Here is a 19,723-nt window from a genome sequence, read left to right as displayed (position 1 = left end):
TCAGTTTCTCTTAAATCATACAAAATAAATACAACATGCAATTGTATCTTGCACAAACTTCAAACAAATGCATATATTGATAACATTGTCATGGTATCATTCTTACAACTACTTCTAGTACAAGCAGACTACTTTACATTAAACTTACTACCAATAAAATTACTCCTAAATAAAGATGCATGACTGAAATGAACATCCGTATACATTTGTACGACACAGATGTTTCAAAACAAGATGATTAACTATGATTAACATCTATAGCATTCCATATCAAAAAGGGTGCTTCTGCACTTAAAATAATTGGCAGGGTTCACATAAGCAAACCTTTATTCTAATGAATGAAAGTTGGACATGAACCTCAAGGTCACATGCAACATAAAACACAACTTTACAGAATCTGATACTTTTTGGTATGCACTTATCAAAACAAATCATCAAAAATGCCAATTCAACATTCCAAAACACATGTATGAAAACATGTTTGAGAAAAAAAAACCTGTTACATTAAAAAATATGTTGATTGTGATAAGCAGACTCTGTCACAAAGAAAAGTCAATGTCCGGTTTATTGACACTTATGTCTGCCTGCCTGTCTGCAAATGACAATATGCAATGTACAACTTCAATCACTGACCACATCTAATTTAAAATTAACACCATCAGGCTAGAAAGCCATAAACAAAGAGCTAGCTAATCATATCAGCGAATGAACAAGTGGCCAGCTCTGACTGGGTTCGGTATCGTGGATGCTTTATTTCAAAGGAGGTTCACCAAAGTACAAAATATTGCACCTTTGATTTGCGATTATACGCTTGAAATTTTGTTTATTTGTTTTTTTCCTAACCAGCAATGCATTTTATATATCATGAATAAGTGATGACTGTGTTTTAATTATGTTCAGTTTTTTGGTTGCATGTGACCTTTAAACTTTTCCAATTTCTAAAAAGCAACTAATTTTATATGAGGAATATAACAAAGAGTGTGAGAAATAACATTAAAATATAAGTTGTTGGCAAATATGATTTGCTGGGATGGCATAAAGTTTGCATTGACTGTATCACAATACTGACGGATTATTTACCATATTTCCTCTAATAAGTGCCCCCAGCGCATTTTTTCAACAGACCTCAGACCCAGCGCTTATTTCGATTTTGCAAATTGTACAACTTTCAATTAAAAAGTCATGTTGTACAATTTCATATGTTGTGCTCTTACTGGTGAACATAGTGAACTGTCCATTGTCTGAAGTATTAATTGTTAACAGACAAATTTTTCAGCATTTTGGCTTTCGTAACTAGTTTTGTGTGTCCCATGAAGATGAGGCAATCTCTGAGAATCTATGTTCTGATTGTATGACTTTGCAAATACACTCTAAACTTCAAGTGTTCAAACGTCTGTGTATGTTCTGAATTGGAAAACATAGGCCATATTTAGAACAGGCGTGTTCTGTTTTAGACCACATGTGTTCAAAGTCCAGCTCTACAAGCTCCACAAAGATGGGGAAGTACTGAAGGGATGGAACAATTCCATCGAGGAAACCACATATGTCCTGTCTGTTTGTGAAGTAAAGGAGAAAACACGCCCCCGAGGTTTTGGTAGACAATGTAAAACCGGAGGGGGTGGGAAATCCCTGACCGGTCCCGACCGAGATGGTTTTACATTGTCTACCAAAACCGAGGAGAAGTGTTTTGTCTAACATATATACCGTCGATGATGGGTAATTACAATGTAGATGATGATTTAATGAAGCTACATAACAATAATAATAAGCGTGCGTAAAATCAATTTAATGACAGTAACTATAAGAAGATAATTTAACCTCTTCACCTTTGACGGCCTGCTGGCCGTGCGGTAGAGCGTCTGCTTATGGATGAGAGAATTGCAGTTCCAATCCTGCTTTGGAAAATCTTTGTATTGTGAGTTTAATCTTGAACGATATTTTTCAATTGATTTCAAACACTCATGTATCATTTGAATGTTGATGTTCATATGATGTTCATCTTACCAGCTAAAGTAAAACCTGTCCCTCCAAAACCAAAAACTCAAATGCAGTTATTCTGGGGAAAAAAGAGATGACCTAATATATAGTGAGAAGTGCACTTTGGGTTTATATTCTAATAAGAAGTCTGCCTACAGCGAGTTTGGATGACAGATGCATTAAAAATATCCATGTATTGCATTTTCAAATGGTCTGAACCCATTGGTAAGTTGAAGGTTTAATTTTCTTACAAAGGACGTTTTGCAAAGTATCATACTTGAACTGCATAAACTGGAATGACAGGTCTTAAATTAAGACACAAAAGAAATAATGACATCTAATTGCTACATCCGGCATTATCCAGTATGCCTAGATATGAATAGAAGAGGGAGAGGAAGCTGATTGGGGTGACATTCACATGTTTGACACTGCCTTCTTCCATGAGTTGAAAATTGTGTTTCCTCTTACTTAGACATATTTCAACACTGTGCTGTCCCGAAGAGTCAGAGATATCAGATGGACACAACTCAAAAGGAGTGAAGCCATGACCAAGAAAAATGATGGTGGAACTAAGACACATCTGATAATGGCACATGTTGAAGGCAGGTGTTTAAATCCACTTGCGAGTGTACTTGTACTGACAGTGTCACATACGATGTCAAATATTATGATGACATTCGCGTAGATCAGCTAAAATGTGTACTGAAGGTTTGTAAAAGTAATACTAAATGAAAATTCAGATCATCGTATTTTATGTTATTGTTCAGATTTCTAGTATCCCATAATTACCACAAATTTTGCCATATGATGATACATATCAATTTAAGGGTAACTATTTTACAGCTGTTTCTGAGATGGACCTAACAGAAGCCGCTGACCACCGCTGTCCTTCAGTGAGTGAGCTTAGTTTTACGCCGCTTTTCAGCAATATTCCAGGAATATCATGACAGGGAACACAAGAAAATGGGCTTCACACACTGTACCCATGTGGGGAATTGAACCCAGGTCTTTGGCGTGATGAGTGGACGCTTTAACCACTAGGCTACCCCCCCCCGCCCCCTTGACCACTGTCCTTCAGACGGGGCATGGTTAGGGTTTGGGAATAACTGCCTAGCTTATAGGTCTGAATGGCCGATAACATATCAAAACCCAGCCCCCCGGCCAATGAAAGTTGGAGAAGGGACGTAACTGACATGTCAATGAAAAACCCAATAAACCCAGCAAGCGCAGCATACTTAAGTTTAATAAACAGGGAACATTATGAAACAAGGAAGGTAAAAACCACCACCAAGCCTTCACCAGGGATTCGAACCATAAAAAACCTTCACCAAGTAAAAGACGCAGGAGAAGGGTAGAAGTTTTAATTGGCTAGGGTATTACGACCATGCTCACTGGTGAGACCTACGAAAACCAAATTTGTCATGCTTTCTAGAGTGCTTATGAAGTTGGTAATGCCGTATAAAAGTATTTGGACGGCTCCAAATAGAAGCCGAGCAGATTTTCTTAATGGGCATGGCCGCAGCACAAGCTTCAGATGTGGCCATTGCCCTTACCGAGCGAGCCTTTAATCCTTCAGGGGGAGGTAGACCTTAGTGAACAGACCCAATACAAATGTACAAATGGCAGAGACAAGTCACCTAGAAATGGTGTACTTGTTTCACCACCATAACAGCAGAACAACTGCTTATCTTTATGGATAGACACTGTTCATTTGACACAAGCCTTGAGAATCCTAAGGACATCACATTAGAGAGCTACCTGATGCTCCAGGCTGAAGGAAAGCAGGAAGCTCAATAGGCACTTTTAAGTAAAATGAGCCTGCAATCTTAGGACGGTCAGAGTCTGGTAGATAAACTAACTCTATCTTTGTGAGATACAGTAAGTTCAGGGTTGACAGACATCACATGAATGTCACCTACCCTTCTCCCAGACGTTACCCCACAAGAAAAGCTGCCTTCCAAAAGGGACATACTGAGTAATAAACAGGACAAGAGACACATTTAGTTTTCTGTTTACAGCCTAAACATCATTTTTACAGTGTAATAGAGACACAGCCCCTAATAGAGGAAATATGGTATACGATAACAGTAATGGCCCCTAAGACATAAATACAGCATGATAAATGACTCATGCTGGAGTAAAACATGTGACCACTTCATTTTCAATGAAAATTGTACATCTCTAAAAACAGCACTGCCAGAAGATTTTCAGTGGAACGATGTCATAGTATTGTGACGTCATCAAGTTCATGACGTCATAGCATTGTCAGGGCACTGTGCAAAATCTACTGTCAAAGTGATGTCTCATAGGAGATATTGTCTGATATCATATAAGTGATATCACCTTTGGAACACAGTTTTGGATGATAAATAACGAAGGCTAGGTATCTGTTCTTTAGACAAACCTATTTCTCTAAACAACACTTGCCATTCAGATACCAGGCCGTAATGAATCGATTCTTATGAGTGGCAATCATATTTATCAGAAATAATTATGTAACATTATTAATACATTATTATAACTGCTGTATCGATAATACATAACATTACTATATCACAGTTCTACTTTGATGAGGAACCAGTTGTTATCCAAGTAGCACCGTCTTCATGGTAGTGAGGGTGGGTTTTCCTGCTACCCGAGATGGACTTGGGGTCTTACAGGGGGACGTTGAGGGGGTCAAACTGGTGACCTTTGTGGGTGTGTCTTGCTGAGATGCCAAATCCTCTGTCGACATCTTGTCAAACAGTGCCTGTACAATCCTGCTCACTGACTGGCCAATTTCTGTGGGCGAGACATCTGGTTTGCCAAGTACACTCCAGTCATATTCTGACACTCCATGTGGTACCTGATAACCATGTAACCATGTATTTAACAATATATTGCTGAAATCCTTCAGTAGCTTTGTTGTGGCACAAAAAACACCATAATAACATGAACAATCACACTTTAATACACTTCACCAGACTCTCCTACATATACTAACCCAGGGAATCTGCTCATCTCAAATGTCCTTAAGGAGGTCTGTATTTACAAAGGCCACCAGCTAACAATGGCTTTATTGCTTTCAGACATTATATAGATAGAAAAGTGCCAAGTGTGGCATCAAAAGAAACAAAAGAAACAAAGAATCAAACAAACCTCAAATATCTTGTCCGGGATGTTAAACTTGCCGCCTGCAGCGCCCCCTGTACAGCGGACCGGAATTACCACATGGTCGTTCCATACAAATTGTTCTGCCTCATGAGCTGCACCAGGGCCACCTAGTGACAAAAACAAGAATCAGGAATCTTGAACCCTATTTGGTGAATTTTTCTTGTCAACCGTTACAAATATGCTGTAGCTCATCTGAAGAGAATACAGAAATATAAAGAACAGAACAAAGAAGATACTTATCACTACCTCAAGATAAAGATCTACCAAAGGTATGTGTTTAAACATTGCCCAGACTCCTTGACTGTGTGTTTGTTGTTTCTAAGTCGTTTGGTTGGTTGGTTGGTTGGTTGGTTGGCTGGTTTATGCTGCACTCAGCATAATTCCAGCTATATAAACAGTATGAGTGCCAATCTACCCAACTGGGATTGGGTGACATCAACCAAGTCAGTGAGATTGACCACCTGATTCCGTTAGTCACCTCTTACGACAAGCATGGATTACTGAAGACCGACACTAACATGAATCGGCACAGCTGGAATCATTTCTGACCATAAGGCAAATTAGAACTTGTAACGCACTCTCTCACCTTCAATGAGAATGCAGACATCAAAAGTTCTGGCCACGACATTTTCCCTCTCACGCACACTCTCTCCACAGAATATGGTCTTTCCAAATGGAACAATACCGAAGGTGAGATCTGGGTTCTGACGTGCCTGCTGGTGTCGATCCTGGGAAAACATAACCTGGTGGTCACTCAGCCATTTTCAAGATACATGTACCATTCTCCGTCATTACACTTTATCACATAACAAGTGTACTGTCAACAAATGAGAGTTGTATTCCGTGACACAGCAATTTGAGTTTAGCAATTACCATAGCCATAATCTAATTTTACATTTACTTTTAGTATATACATACACAAATAAAACATCCACAGTACATAGGTATAGTGCCATCTATAGGGTCAGCCCACCCATAAATTAACTCTCAGTATAAACCTTCAAAACCCATGCTAAGTCATATACCCTCACTATAAAGCCATGAAGCTTTAAGCACAACACAACTGGCACATTTCCTATATTTGTATCAGAAGTATGTCTGTCTTCCTTTTTGGTAAGAAGTCAGACATGTCGGAATTTTTTTTTTTCTTCAAAAGATTGTGTGCCCACCCCTCTTGCATTTGTTAGCTCTCCAAGCGAACTTTAGATATCAAACTATTTGACGTTTATATCCTGCCGCTGACCTGGTTATCACGTTCAGGCAGGACATGCCACACACTGTTCTTCCTCCACAGTCTTTGAGATTCCTCGTAAAAAGTCTGACTGACTGTTTCTCCAACACCAAAAAAACCACCAGTTGCCATGGCGATGTTTGGGAGCTGTGCCAACTCACTTCCAATTGATCTGAAAAAACACCCCAAACCTAATAACAAACCAAACTAAAAAAACCAGAGAGAATGAAGGCTAGAGTTACATTATTATCAACTATTATGCTACTCCTATCTGATGATGTATGTTGCACATACCGACAGACGGCCTCAGTGATGGTGTTGTAGAACTTAGTGCTGCCAGAGATGTAAACACAAGACGTCTGCCCAACTCGGCCCTTGATGTGGTTCACCTGCAAAGTTGGCCCAGGTCATTAACAACAAGTTAGCTACCTTAAATCATCAGTACCATTTTTTCTATATTATCAGAGCAATCAATCAAATGACAAAGGAACTACCTGTGACAACTTAGACTCAGATTTTACCTCGAATTCTTACACTGATACACAGTACAAGACCTCAGCAAGTAAAAACTTGGTTAGCTGTCATGATCTTATTATAACTGTCTCAGAAGAAAATACAACACAGCCTTTGGTTAATAAGCAGTCAAGGGAGACTACACTGACTCAGAATTAATTTGATGATTGTACCAGTTTTATGGCAATTATCACAGGTCCAAAGTCAGAAACTCCAGAGGCATATCATCTCATATTGTTAAGGGAAATTCCTAATGGACTCAGGTCACATCTCCTCTAAATACTTTGACTTTTAAAAGTCAACTTTGATTTCAAAATCTTGAAAATGCATCGAGATGCTTTAAGATTTTCAGTCTGATTATGTCATCAAAATTGTTTGACTAAAGAGAATTCCAAGTCTAATTCTAACACTGGACTCAAATTACAACTTTGGAAGCACACCCTGCACACCTTATGTCGTACCATGACCAACCTGGCTCATGGAATCTGGCCAATAACAAATGGACCAGCTAAAATAAACATTCACAATGGACACAACTGTTAGGATGACACACACTCAAAATGAATACAGTGGATAAGATGATAAACACTTATAATGGACACAAGGGTTAGGATAATAAATACTCGTAACAGACATAATGGTTAGGATGATAAACACTCATAAAAGACATAATAGTTAGGATGATAAACAATCATAACAGACATAATGGTTAGGATAATAAACACTCATAACACATAATGGTTAGGAGGATAAACACTCATAACTGACATAAAGGCTAAGATCATATAGGAATACTCACTGTTCGTGTGAGTCGGACTTCATCAAACTCCTCCCGCAGATTGTTGCAACTGCTGGGGTCAGTACATCGCTGGACCCGCGTCAACAGACTCTGTCCGAAGTTTGTCTGTTGCACGCTCTGATGGAAAACAAAAACAAACTCACAGCTGGTCCCAATGTCTTACTTCAAAGGAGGAAGTCCCACTGTCTTACCCCAAACCAGCTGATCCCAATGTCATACCTCAAAGCAGTTACTCCTAGTGTCTTACCTCAATGAAGTTGCTCCCAATGTCTTACCTCAGTACAGTTGGTTCCAGTTTTACCGCAATGAAGCTGGTCCCAATGTCTTACATTTACTGAGTTGGTCCCAGTGTCTTACCTCAAAGGAGTTCATCACAATGTCTTATTCTAAAAGAGTTGGTCCCAGTGTCTTAACTTCAAAGAATTGGTCCCAGTGTCTTAACTCAAAAGAGTTGGTCCCAGTGTCTTAACTCAAAAGAATTGGTCCCAGTGTCTTAACTCAAAAGAATTGGTCCCAGTGTCTTAACTTAAAGAGTTGGTGTCAATGTCTTACCTCAATGTAGTTTGTGCCAATCAGCATACTCAACCAGCCTGGCATGCGAAACTCCTCAAACTTGACAGGAATCACTCGTTTTCGGTGCTCACAATAAAATACCTGCGTTAGAATTGAGAGATAGGATTAGTTTTGAAATATTTCAGAAGAGCAGGTAGAACACAGAGACATAGTCATCATTCAGTTTCTCACCTGCTGCTGACATGTTCTTGACCTTGAGAAAGCTTGTGACAAAATGATGATAACAACAGCTGCCCTGTCTGCAAATTCTTGGAATGTCTGATTGCTTGGACACTGGGATAACATGTTGTTGTTTAATTCTTGACTGCCAAAAACTGAAATAAAATCACAAAATCAGACCCAGTAATTGATCCTGCCATACAATAAGTGATCTGTTCTACTCCTATTTAGACAAATCTTTTAACAATGTCTCAGTATTATGTGACAAGAGTCATCAGAAGACAACATATGCTCCCGGCCCCCAAATATTTGAAAGGACAAATAATCTGACAATTACTTGATGCTTTTTAGACTAAGTTTGAATCGTTTCCACGGAAATCATGAAAAATATAAATGCCATATAGATCTATCTGTAGACAGCAAAAGGCACCACTTCAAGATCTGTCTCATATATCTGCCAAGATCTGTTGAAAGATATCAAATGTTTTTTGAGTTGTGCTCTGGAAACGAAACCCATTCCCCCTGAATTGTTTCCATGGAAACCAGGAAAAATAAAAACACCAAAACTTGTAAATGGCAAAAGGCACCACTTTGTGGTCTGCCTCAAATATCTGCCAAGTTTTGCTGAAAGATATTAAATAGTTTTTGAATTGTGATCTGGAAACGAAGCCCATCACTCCATTTTCAGATTAAGTCAGAATTGTTTCCATGGAAACTGAAAAAATGATAAATCACAAAGATCTGCAAATAGCAAAAGGCACCACTTTAAGGTCTGCCTCACATATCTGGTAGGTTTTGCTGAAAGATATTAAGAAGTTGAAGAAGTGCTCCAGAAACAAACATCCCTTTTGAAACTAGGTCAGAATCATTTCCATGGAAACCCAGAAAAGGATAAATCACAAAAATCTGTTAATACCAAATGGCACCACTTTAAGTTCTGACTGATATATCTACCAAGTTTTGCAGAAAAATATTGAACGGTTTTTGAGTTCTGCTCTGGAAACAAAATGATTATGGACAGATGGATGGGCAGATGGATGGACGGATGAGGTGTTGACAATATCCCTCTGCATTACAAGACAGGGATAAAAATAAATGAAAAAACCCAACTACATTTTACTTGAAAATACAAGTGCACCAGTGAAATTGAGACTCATAACCTGTGCAATATCTTGACTTGCTCCTTTCAGTGGTAAGTCATTACAGAGTGTGGCGCAGAAGGGAAAATAGTATGGTTCAGCTTGTGTGTGACTGATTAAGTTAGCCTTATCTGTACAACTTACTGTCTTGGCTGAGGGGTAGAGTGTCTGACTCACACTCGGTTGAGTCCCTCTCCCCTGTTGCTGTACACCACACCCCCAGCCCCGCCCCCTCAAGGAGTTGCCTCAGGTCCTTAGCCTGTGGACATATAAAATGTATGAAGTAACACTGCACTCAGCAATTTTCAAGCTACATGTAAATAATCGGGTCAAACAATCCACTGATTAACATCATGAGCATAGATAAACGCAATAGGAAAAATGATAACATGTATCAACAAAGTGAAGGGGCTGAGTGGGTTAGATTGCTGACATTGTGAGCTGGGGAGTAGGTGCCTGACTCCAAGTGTGGGTTCAAATCTCAGACAACTTTCTACATGACTTTGGGTATTCTCAGTTAGTTACATGCCTGCATTTCACGTACATGTGAGTGTGGCTGCTTGTGCTAGCCCAGATGTACTCTGGGTTTACAACGGCTGACCACGGATATACCATGTTTGACTCAGTTTAACATGGATACCCCATGACATCAGACAACTTTTTTCAGCATTACTCAAACCTCTGGCATGCATTATACCCTGTCCAAAACGCCACAGATTCAGTAACAAAGCTTAGCAATATATAAGCTGCTAGTCAGGACATTATGTAGCTGCTTGTCATGACATACAATAAGTCGCTCATTGTAACAGAAATCAGCAGCCCGCTGACATCTATACTTACAAAAGCAGTTTGGGCAGGATGCACACAGATGACAACCAATGTCTTCTCCCCATTTACAGACTCGTCAATACTAAGGATGCCCTCAGGCAGCTTGCCAGCAAATGTCTTCATAAGCGTTTTCTACCAAAAAGAGATTACACAGTGAAATCCACCATAGTTTCCATGGAAACAAATATAAGATGAAAACAGATACTAAGCGATCAGGATAAGTGAACAATAACGGCTAACATCCTGGTCAGCTACATTACAACAACCAGACCAGACCAGACAAACCAGTGATCAAATGGTGATTGAGGTAGTAGATTGAGGTAGCCTGATGTTTCAGGGAAGCTAGAAGTAGTGCAGATGTTAAGCATTTACAACTTAGCATAAATTCACAAACATGTGTATGGCTTGAATAAAAGAAAACATACATCAGGGTCAATCCGGGATTCAAACCTATGATCATACTTTCCTGGCATGACTAAGGGCAGCAACTCCACACACCAATCTCTCTTTGATAGTGTGACAACATCAGTGTCTAACACAGTGGAGATGAGAAAGGTTTTAGCTGGTAAAAACAACTGATGATCAACACCCTTAAGGTGGCCCTGCTCCCTGTAAAGGTTAGTTCTCTTAACAGAATGAGGTCTCAGGGCCCTATTCTGATAGAATCTCAGTAAAGAACTGTATATAAAGAAATAAAATGGAAAGACATACAACCACATTGCCTCTCACAAGGATCAGCCTCAGTGGGAGTACTGCACTTTACCCGGTGCATCTTTTCAGATTAATTAGTGCTACCTAAAGATGGGAAAGGGTCCCAGACCCTAACCCCAAACCCTAACCCAATGGAAAGATTGTAAGGGGTGGAGGTGCTATAGAGAGATAATTGCTCTGCAGCGCTGGCTGGTGTTGCACCTGGTAAACTACATTCTAGCCACCTAAGCTTGCAAGCAAGCTTGCCCTCACCCGGCGAGTAAGAGAGGGAACTCGGTTCATCCCCCCCTGTCTGAGCTGTTCAAGTCTCTCTCCAATCTGGCTGGCAGTCTGTTCTATATACCCTCTGTCCCAGATGCGGATGTCTGTGGCCCGAGATCCACTGCCCTGATCCACCTCTGTACAATAATTACAGGAACACCTATTACTAATGGCAAATCAATATTCATAAAAAAATTCCCTGTTTCAATACTGAGATACAGTGGTAGTACAAGAGGAAGACAATACAACAGAGGCTCTGTACATCACCTAGATATGTCACCAACAATTTGAAAATGTCAAGAGAGTGAAACTGCAGTCAGAACTGATATTAAACTGGACTAAAACCTCTACCAAAACCTGAAAAGTTAATAAAATATGATGTCATGAAACATACAAGTATAAATTGTTATTATACTCCCATGTAAGTGGGGCTGGGACAAGTAAAAATTACCTACTTGGGTACCCGACCCGGATACCTGTTATAACAGTAACTTTTAACAAACCAGTCACAGGCAAGACTGAGAGTGGCGTTTGGATATATTTTGAATCAGGCACCATGCCAAAATGCATTTTATCCTTAGTGCAGCTAAGTCACAAAGAGTGAGTGAGTGAGTTAAGTTTTACGCCGCTTTTAGCAATATTCCAGCAATATCACGTAGGGGGACACCATACAATGGGTTTCAAACATTGTACCCATGTGGGGAGTTGAACCCGGGTCTTCGGCATGATGAGCGAACGCCTTAACCACAAGGCTACCCCACTGCCCCAAGTCACAAAGAAGGGGGCACGACATCAAAGTGGAAACATCTGAACAACATACATCCCTCCGTATGAAACGAGCTACAAACAACTACTGTACCAACAACACACAGACAAAATACAGTTGAAGGTGTAAATGCATAGTATATACCATTGACATTAGAAGTAACAAAGCAACGTAAACACCTTTGTAACAATGACACCATGTCATATCTTATTCTTTGAATTGAAAGGTATACTAGAGTAAACACAGATAACAACGCTGACATCAGATTCATAATCCCATTTATCAAATAATTCATGGTCTTTTGTTAAAATTTATGTTGATGCCAGGTTCCTGAGTCTTTTACACGTAAAAATCAATTACTTGCAATCTTAGTTACATGCGACATGCTTAGTTTTCGACAGTTGATATCTTGTGAGTTTTCAGTGCTCGTTTTGTGCACAATCTCAAACATAAGACAACAATGATGCAAAAATCTCTTTGAAAATAAAGCTATGACAAAAGAAAAACAACATTTAATTAATTCTTTATTAATTAGTCACATGATCAAAGTTGGTCTGGGTATTGACACGGGTACCCGGATCCAACTCATTACACACCCGTCCCGAGTAGCCAGACTACCCGTCCTAGCCCTGATGTAAACGTAGGATAGTAACCCACTCAGCCACCAAGGCTTCTACTCGAATCCTGGATGGGATCCAACCCAAAGAAAGTACTAGAATGTGTACTTTACTAATAAAGTGTAATACCAAATATAACATGTTACATTAGACCACTTTGTAAATGGGATTAGGCATTCATATTGAGCAGATCAGATTCTATGCATGCAAAACACACACACAAAATATTGTTTGCATGTTTTTTGCGTGAAAAACGCAGGTTTCTGCATTAACCCGGACACTGAATCCAAAATATAGTGTGTTACATTAGACCACTGTCTAAATGGCATCACAAGACAGAAGTAGATGAAAGGCTGTCAACTTCAAATTCAGAGGACATTAGGTTATTGAGCTAAAATGAATGTTAACAGCACAGAATTTAATAGATTTGACAAAGAGCAATAATCAGCTTTAACATCACTACTAAGTACATATGCACAACATTTTAGTGCATCATGAAAAAGGAATGGCTGATTACTGGCCTTAAGTTTCAGTTTTAAATACGGTGAAAAATGTACAGGTCAAAATGTTATAAAAATCCACCAAAATAAGGAATATACATGACTGCTACATGCACCACTACTGACCATGTTGACTACTTGAGTTCCAATTTCATGGATTTTGAAACAAATGTCTGAAAAATTGCCATAAACACCACTGATGCTGACAACAAACCTGTCTGTATCTGAGCTGGAGACTTCCAACAGATGTACTGTGTTGTTGCAAACTGTATTGCCAGACAGCGGGGCGGCCATGTGTCCAGGAAGTTGACCGGGAGTATATACTTGCCCAGCACATCTGCCAGCTTCACCTAGAGCAAGTATGTAAGTCAACTAGTTTACACCTGAGGTTGTCACTGAGTTTAGTGTTGGTGGTTGATGTGTGACAATAGTTTCAGCACATTTAGATTCTGTCTGTATGCATGCTCCAACAATTGTCAAGGTTTTTGATATCGGTAGATAATGTGTGATGCTAGTTTCAGCTGTTTAGATTCTGTTTGCAGTGAAAGTCACAAAAATCAGCCATTGTGTAAGCCAGCATTTTGTGTCCTGAGTTTGGTTTGGCTTCAGGAACTAGTGTTTGTGTTACTCTGATGACGCCTGCTAATTAGAATTAGCTCTGCATAGACTGCTGTATACGACAGTCATGATTTGTCTGTGAGACTGAAAGTAAGGGACCAGTCATTTAGCTATATACATCAAGCAGTAGCCACCTCTCTATTTGTCCACTGTGTCTCGCCATATCTTGGTGTAACAAGAGGCACAAACACCTCGCAATTGCTGACAGCATCATTTAGGGAGTCCTGCCAGTCAACTCCACTCTTTATCTCGTGGACGTCCTGAAAGAAACATAGAAGCAGCTTACACCCTCCAGAATTGTATCAGGTGGAAACCAACAGGTCAAAAGAATGGCCCGTTTCACACTTTCTCAAGAAATATAACTATGGCTTCAGCCTGAGTTGTAGAAGTATTTAATATAGAATGTGAAAGAAATCATGGAGAAAAGGGAAGTGTTTTTGAATTCTGCTGAAATATCTCAACTCTATGTTCAGACATATTATCATACCAAATACACGCTAAATCCAAGGACAGACAACTCCTCCTTCAACTTGAGGGCATGGTCAGCAGCTTCAGCACGAACGTAACTAATAAGAAGCTGCTTTGTGTCTGGCGACGTGTAAGTCACTTCCGTCACGTCAACACTCGACTGACGATCTGTATCCTTCGTAGTGCGGAAACTCAGCTCTCTTAGTCTTTTAAAACCAGAAGATAATACAAATTAGGGTGTAGACAACAATTCTAATTTTCACCCTCCATTATATTACATGTAATCTTCACATGTATACCTGTTACAATATTATCATTTCAATGGTCACCACAGAGTTAACTCCCTTGTCAAGCTACTCCGAGTTATCAGTCTTTCATCACAAATCATTGGGTTTTCAGCTGTCCTATAAACAATTTAGCAGTATTGGGCTAACAGACCAGCTGAACATAAAGATAGACTACACAATACACCAGCTGATAATGAACAACACATGTGTAATAAATACCTTCTGATCTTCTTGCGGGGAGGTTCGAGGGCAGGAAACAGATCAATATCATTTTGGTTTTGTAGCATATCCATGGACGTGGTGTCTGCACATACAACAACACAGCCATCTACTATAACGTCAAGAACTGACCAATTAGCCTCCAGGCTCTTGTTGACCGGCCAACCGTTTGCATCCAAGAACATGTAGGAGTTTGGAATCCCACAGAAGAATGCCAACTGAAACACGGACGAACATTTCAATGTCATCTTCAGACATCTTCAAATAATACTGGCCGACAACAAATAAGTAATAAACCAAAAACCTGAATAATACAACTCTTTTTCCTAATGCATCACATCACAAAAATCCATTTGCATATTACACAGTATCAGTGTTACTGCCTTTCACTATTACATACTTGGAAATCTGACACATGAAGGAAACTCAGCAATAGAAGAAACCCCAAATCTCTTGAAGAAATATAAAGAGAAAGGAATTCATGATGGAACATACAGTGGAAGTTGTCAAAACCAACATCTGTCCAATCCGGCAAGTTGTCATCACCGGCATAAAATCTCAATCCCATCCCTGGCTGTCCACCATTCTGTCTACACTGGATTAATTCTTCAGTCCCAATGAGTGATAGTTTAGAGAGCTTCCACTGTACTTTCTATTCTCATTTCTATTTGGACATTCTGTGTTTTTTTCCTCTTTCACTACCAAAAGGTTATACATAAGACAGGTTGAAAAAGCTTCAGAACCATACAATCTGGCTGCAAATATTGTGGCATGTTCAGGCATACCCCCTTTAATTCGACTCAGTGAATTTTAGTCTCTACTGTCCAGGATTTATTGAGCAGATTTCAGTTCAATGGGTGAATCAATTTTTAAATACTTCAACTGGATCTTATCATGTATGTTATAGTCATATTTTCAATGTAGCGATGTCAGCACAGATATGTAAGATGTGTGAAGGACCTATTTCACCTCTTGGTTGATGGCCTGTCGAAGACTGACAAGTCTGCTTATGTAGTCTGTAAACACAAAGCCCAGGGCCATGCCAGTCTTAGCTTTAATTCCAATCTTTGGCTTTGCTGGAATAATATAGAAGTGAAATTGTAGAGAGACAAATATACTTAATGTTTATGGAACAAAAATCTATCACACTTGGAGGCTTCAAAACACAGATAGAATTTACACCGAAACCGTGCCCTGTGAAATTAACAAGAAGTTGCTATCCATGAAGTTTGCTTTATTAAAGGAGCCCATTAACCTAAAGTCGCAATGGTACAAGACAAACAGACAAATTGTCAGGATTGTGTACGTTTTCAGATTTTGCTTTATCTGTTTAATGTTGACAATGATGCCTGCATGAAGCTCAGTCACATGTGTGGGTGACTTTGATTTAATGGCATTTTGGGGTTGTCAGTATTATTTCAATGAGAGTTCCACCAATGTTACATCACTTTAAACCATTAAACCATGAAATGAGAAGGCGTGGTACTGCTACACACAAAAGTCATTAAGCAAAGATGGGATTCGAACAAGCAGATCCACAGCTTAGGAGAAGTCATCTTAAACAAAATTTACACACATAGATATATAATCAGCAAGTATGATATTAAATAATACTTTGCATTGGGAGTATATTAGCCATATTGCAAAGAGCTTGTGAATGAAACACAACATGATGACCTACCATATTGCTTGCTGATCCATACAGCTCCCTCTGGAGTCAAAATGTGTTGAAGCTGCAGTAAGCTTTCCTGACATCTCTCAACAGGCCACCTGGTGGCAGGAAAACACAAAACAAGACCACTTTATATCACAACTAATAGTCCTTATGAATAAACATCTAGTGGCTGGAAAAAATAATTAATCCTGAAATAACTGAAAGTTTCTTCAGTCTATAACTAAATTCCTTATAACATAATAATGTGCTATTCAGGAAATAAAATTTGCTCTACCCCAATGTGTTTTGTAATAAAGTATAGTTTTGCCCTGAACTATTATAATCAAAGCATGAGGACGGCAGTCCGTGTGCTTTGATGGTATAATAGTTCAGGGCAAAACTATACTTTATTACAAAACATATTGGGTTAGAGCGAACTGTACATCCTTTCTAAGATGCCAAATTTAATACTTTCTAAGGATAATTTTGATTAATCCCAGGCAAAAAACAAATGACTCTATCAGTGACCTAAATTAAGAATCCTCGCACAGGGCTAACTCAAGCGCCTTTTCTTTGATGTGTTTGCCGCCCTTACCGTTTGGTAAGACGAACGCTACCAGACAAAACAGATGATGAACAGTGTGATGACGAATTACGTTTGGTTTAAATATCTTCTCCAAAATATTTTAATTACATCTGTGGTTAACGTAAACCATATAGGGCAATATGAACATCGCATTAATAGTACCAATGTAAGTTTACATTAGTACATACAGCTAAAGCTGAGTAGTTAAGCGACAGTGCACGATTGCATTGCGAGAACAGAAACATTGTGCAAAAAGAGACTATTATCATCTCATAAAGTACTGTCGGCACCTTTTATCTATCACCGAAGCACCCTAGAGTATCAGATTATGACATGCAACATGTCATATTTGGGATTTCACTTTCTTAGTAAAGTACAAATTCTAGTACTTTTTTCGGTTGAGTCCCATCCGGGATTCGAACCCGCACCCTCAGAGTCAGGCACCTAATCGCCAGCACACAAAGTCAGCCGCCTAGCCCGCTCAGCCACCGCGACTAGTACGCAGCCTAGACTACCAGTTGTCCGACTTTCATTTGTGGAAGGCGGCTGACTTTGTGTGCTGGCGATTAGGTGCCTGACTCTGAGGGTGCGGGTTCGAATCCCGGATGGGACTCAACCGAAAAAAGTACTAGAATTTGTACTTTACTACTAAGAAAGTGAAATCCCAAATATGACATATGTTGCATTTGACCACTTTCTAAATGGCATCGTGTAATCACAGATTATGACATGATCACCTAAATGTTAATAATGAAACAACAAACATAACAAAGATTTGCCAACCTGTGAGATGTGACAAATGTGTATTCAGATGGGAGACTTCTTATTTGGGAATTAATCTGAAATCGCAGGGATGAGAGAGATTCAGATTTCTGGGATTGTTTGAGGACAAGGCAGCCTAGTGTTAGGTGTGGATGGATGCTGGTCTCACACACAACAGACACACCAACAATCAGTGGTTCATCTGTCTCCTCTCCAGCTGAAAACAAAGATTCATTTTCAAACACACTGATACAGATACTGGACTTCAGGCAAATAATTTGTATTTTAACATATTCTGCTGAAGGAATCTCTACTGCAATATACTATGAGGTAAGGCTGTCAACAGTGACTGACACTAACTGCACTTGTAGAGCATATTTTCCTAATTAGATATTATCCAAGCAGGACAGTCACCACCATCTTATAGTCTTGCTTTCAGGTACATAGCAAAGGGAGATAACAAGGAAATTCCTTTTGATCATTTGATACAACGTAGCATTTTGAAATATTATATCACATTAACGTCATCATTAAATGTTTCAAATTCTCAACAGCTTAATAATTTCAAAGGCATCTGATTAGATTTAATAGCAATTTAATTGTGCTTCCTTCACTTTTTTAGATTTGAAGTCTGTCAGTCTCCACCCTCATATTTAGACAATCTCAAGTACATACAATGGGTAATTACATAAACCTGCTCATCTCAAGGAATGGCTATGGTGTATGGTCCATTTCACTGATATTTTACTAGTTGATGAATGAAAAAAAGGTACTATAAGTACTTAATGGATGTACTGGCTAACAACCAGTCATTACCACATTCCAGTTATCGCAATACCTGGCTGCAGCACTTGTGCTGACAGCCTGGCTTGTTCTCCCATAGTATTTCACACACTGACACATTACAAAAGAGATTAGCTGTGAGAGTTAAAATCACTGTAAACATTTTACAGTGCACATGTTACAAATATGAATCCCCTCTAAAGACTAGACCCAAACACGTTGGGGATGTCATGTGACATGTGTTAGTTTTTTTACATGAAATTTCATTAATGAGAACTGAATAAAAATATGGATGGTTGTGCTGTGAATCTCTGACATTACTGTTACTGAACTGACATTACAGTTACTGAACTGACATTAGAGTTACTGAACAGACATTACAGTTCAGTAGAATATAACATGCTGATTTTAATTTGTATAAACATATGCATAATGCCAACACTCAGTCACCATACTTTGAATTGACCTAAATTTCCATCTCCATTTTATGGACTTGGCAGATACCATGCAGAATAAACTGACAAAATTTAACTGTCAATTTTCACCATTTCTTCACTTTCTTTCCAAAAAAAACCCCAAATATAACCAAAATTGCAAACAACTTCTAAAAAAGTCAATTTTGTTAATTTCAACCAGACGGCGACATCTCCATATTCCAATCAGCTTATATTGGGATCTGTCAAGAGAGCAAGGTTTTTTCTTATAAATATTGTAAATTAGGGTGCGACGTGTTTGTATAGATTCTTATATCGTTGTCCCAAGAATGATGGACAACGCTATGAGAAGCTGCACCGAGGTTTGAACCACAGACGAAGGCAGTTAACGCTAACGGTATGTATCTTATAGGAAAATGTACTCAGCAACAGTCTTGCACAACATGTTCTGTCAACAACCACGTTGACAATTTTGACACTGACAGAAGTCAGTATCAACCACTTTGCATAGAGATCGATCATATTTGATGTGTACTAAATAGACAAGATTGGCTTGTTGGTCGCCACTATGAAATGAATCAAATGTGCTATTTTATGACACGGCATGATGATCAGAACAAACGTTGCTGGTAACAGAGCTATTCAACTTTCCCACCTTCCGCCATTTTGGGCAAGTCACATGTCT

The 19,723-nt window shown here is 39.1% G+C and overlaps 1 protein-coding gene across 1 annotated transcript; it reads right to left on the bottom strand.

Annotated features, from left to right (window-relative positions):
- Positions 1–4,414: 4,414 nt before the first annotated feature.
- On the bottom strand, positions 4,415–19,703 carry LOC137265486 (uncharacterized). The gene is made up of 19 exons (XM_067800895.1): positions 19,694–19,703; positions 17,843–18,038; positions 16,501–16,589; positions 15,789–15,895; positions 14,820–15,037; positions 14,333–14,519; positions 13,980–14,105; positions 13,442–13,577; positions 11,336–11,481; positions 10,385–10,504; positions 9,689–9,803; positions 8,418–8,560; positions 8,226–8,327; positions 7,674–7,790; positions 6,656–6,750; positions 6,374–6,533; positions 5,717–5,858; positions 5,116–5,237; positions 4,415–4,822 (listed from the first exon to the last, which is right to left on the bottom strand). Exons 1-19 carry the CDS (start codon positions 19,701–19,703, stop codon positions 4,562–4,564), a joined length of 2,592 nt encoding a protein of 863 aa, XP_067656996.1. The 3' UTR covers positions 4,415–4,561.
- Between the last annotated feature and the right edge of the window lie 20 nt (positions 19,704–19,723).

This window comes from Haliotis asinina, chromosome 15, assembly GCF_037392515.1.
Source record: "Haliotis asinina isolate JCU_RB_2024 chromosome 15, JCU_Hal_asi_v2, whole genome shotgun sequence".
NCBI classification, from domain to species: domain Eukaryota; kingdom Metazoa; phylum Mollusca; class Gastropoda; order Lepetellida; family Haliotidae; genus Haliotis; species Haliotis asinina.
Note: the sequence above shows the minus strand (reverse complement) of the source record. Positions and strands in the feature narration are given on the sequence as shown.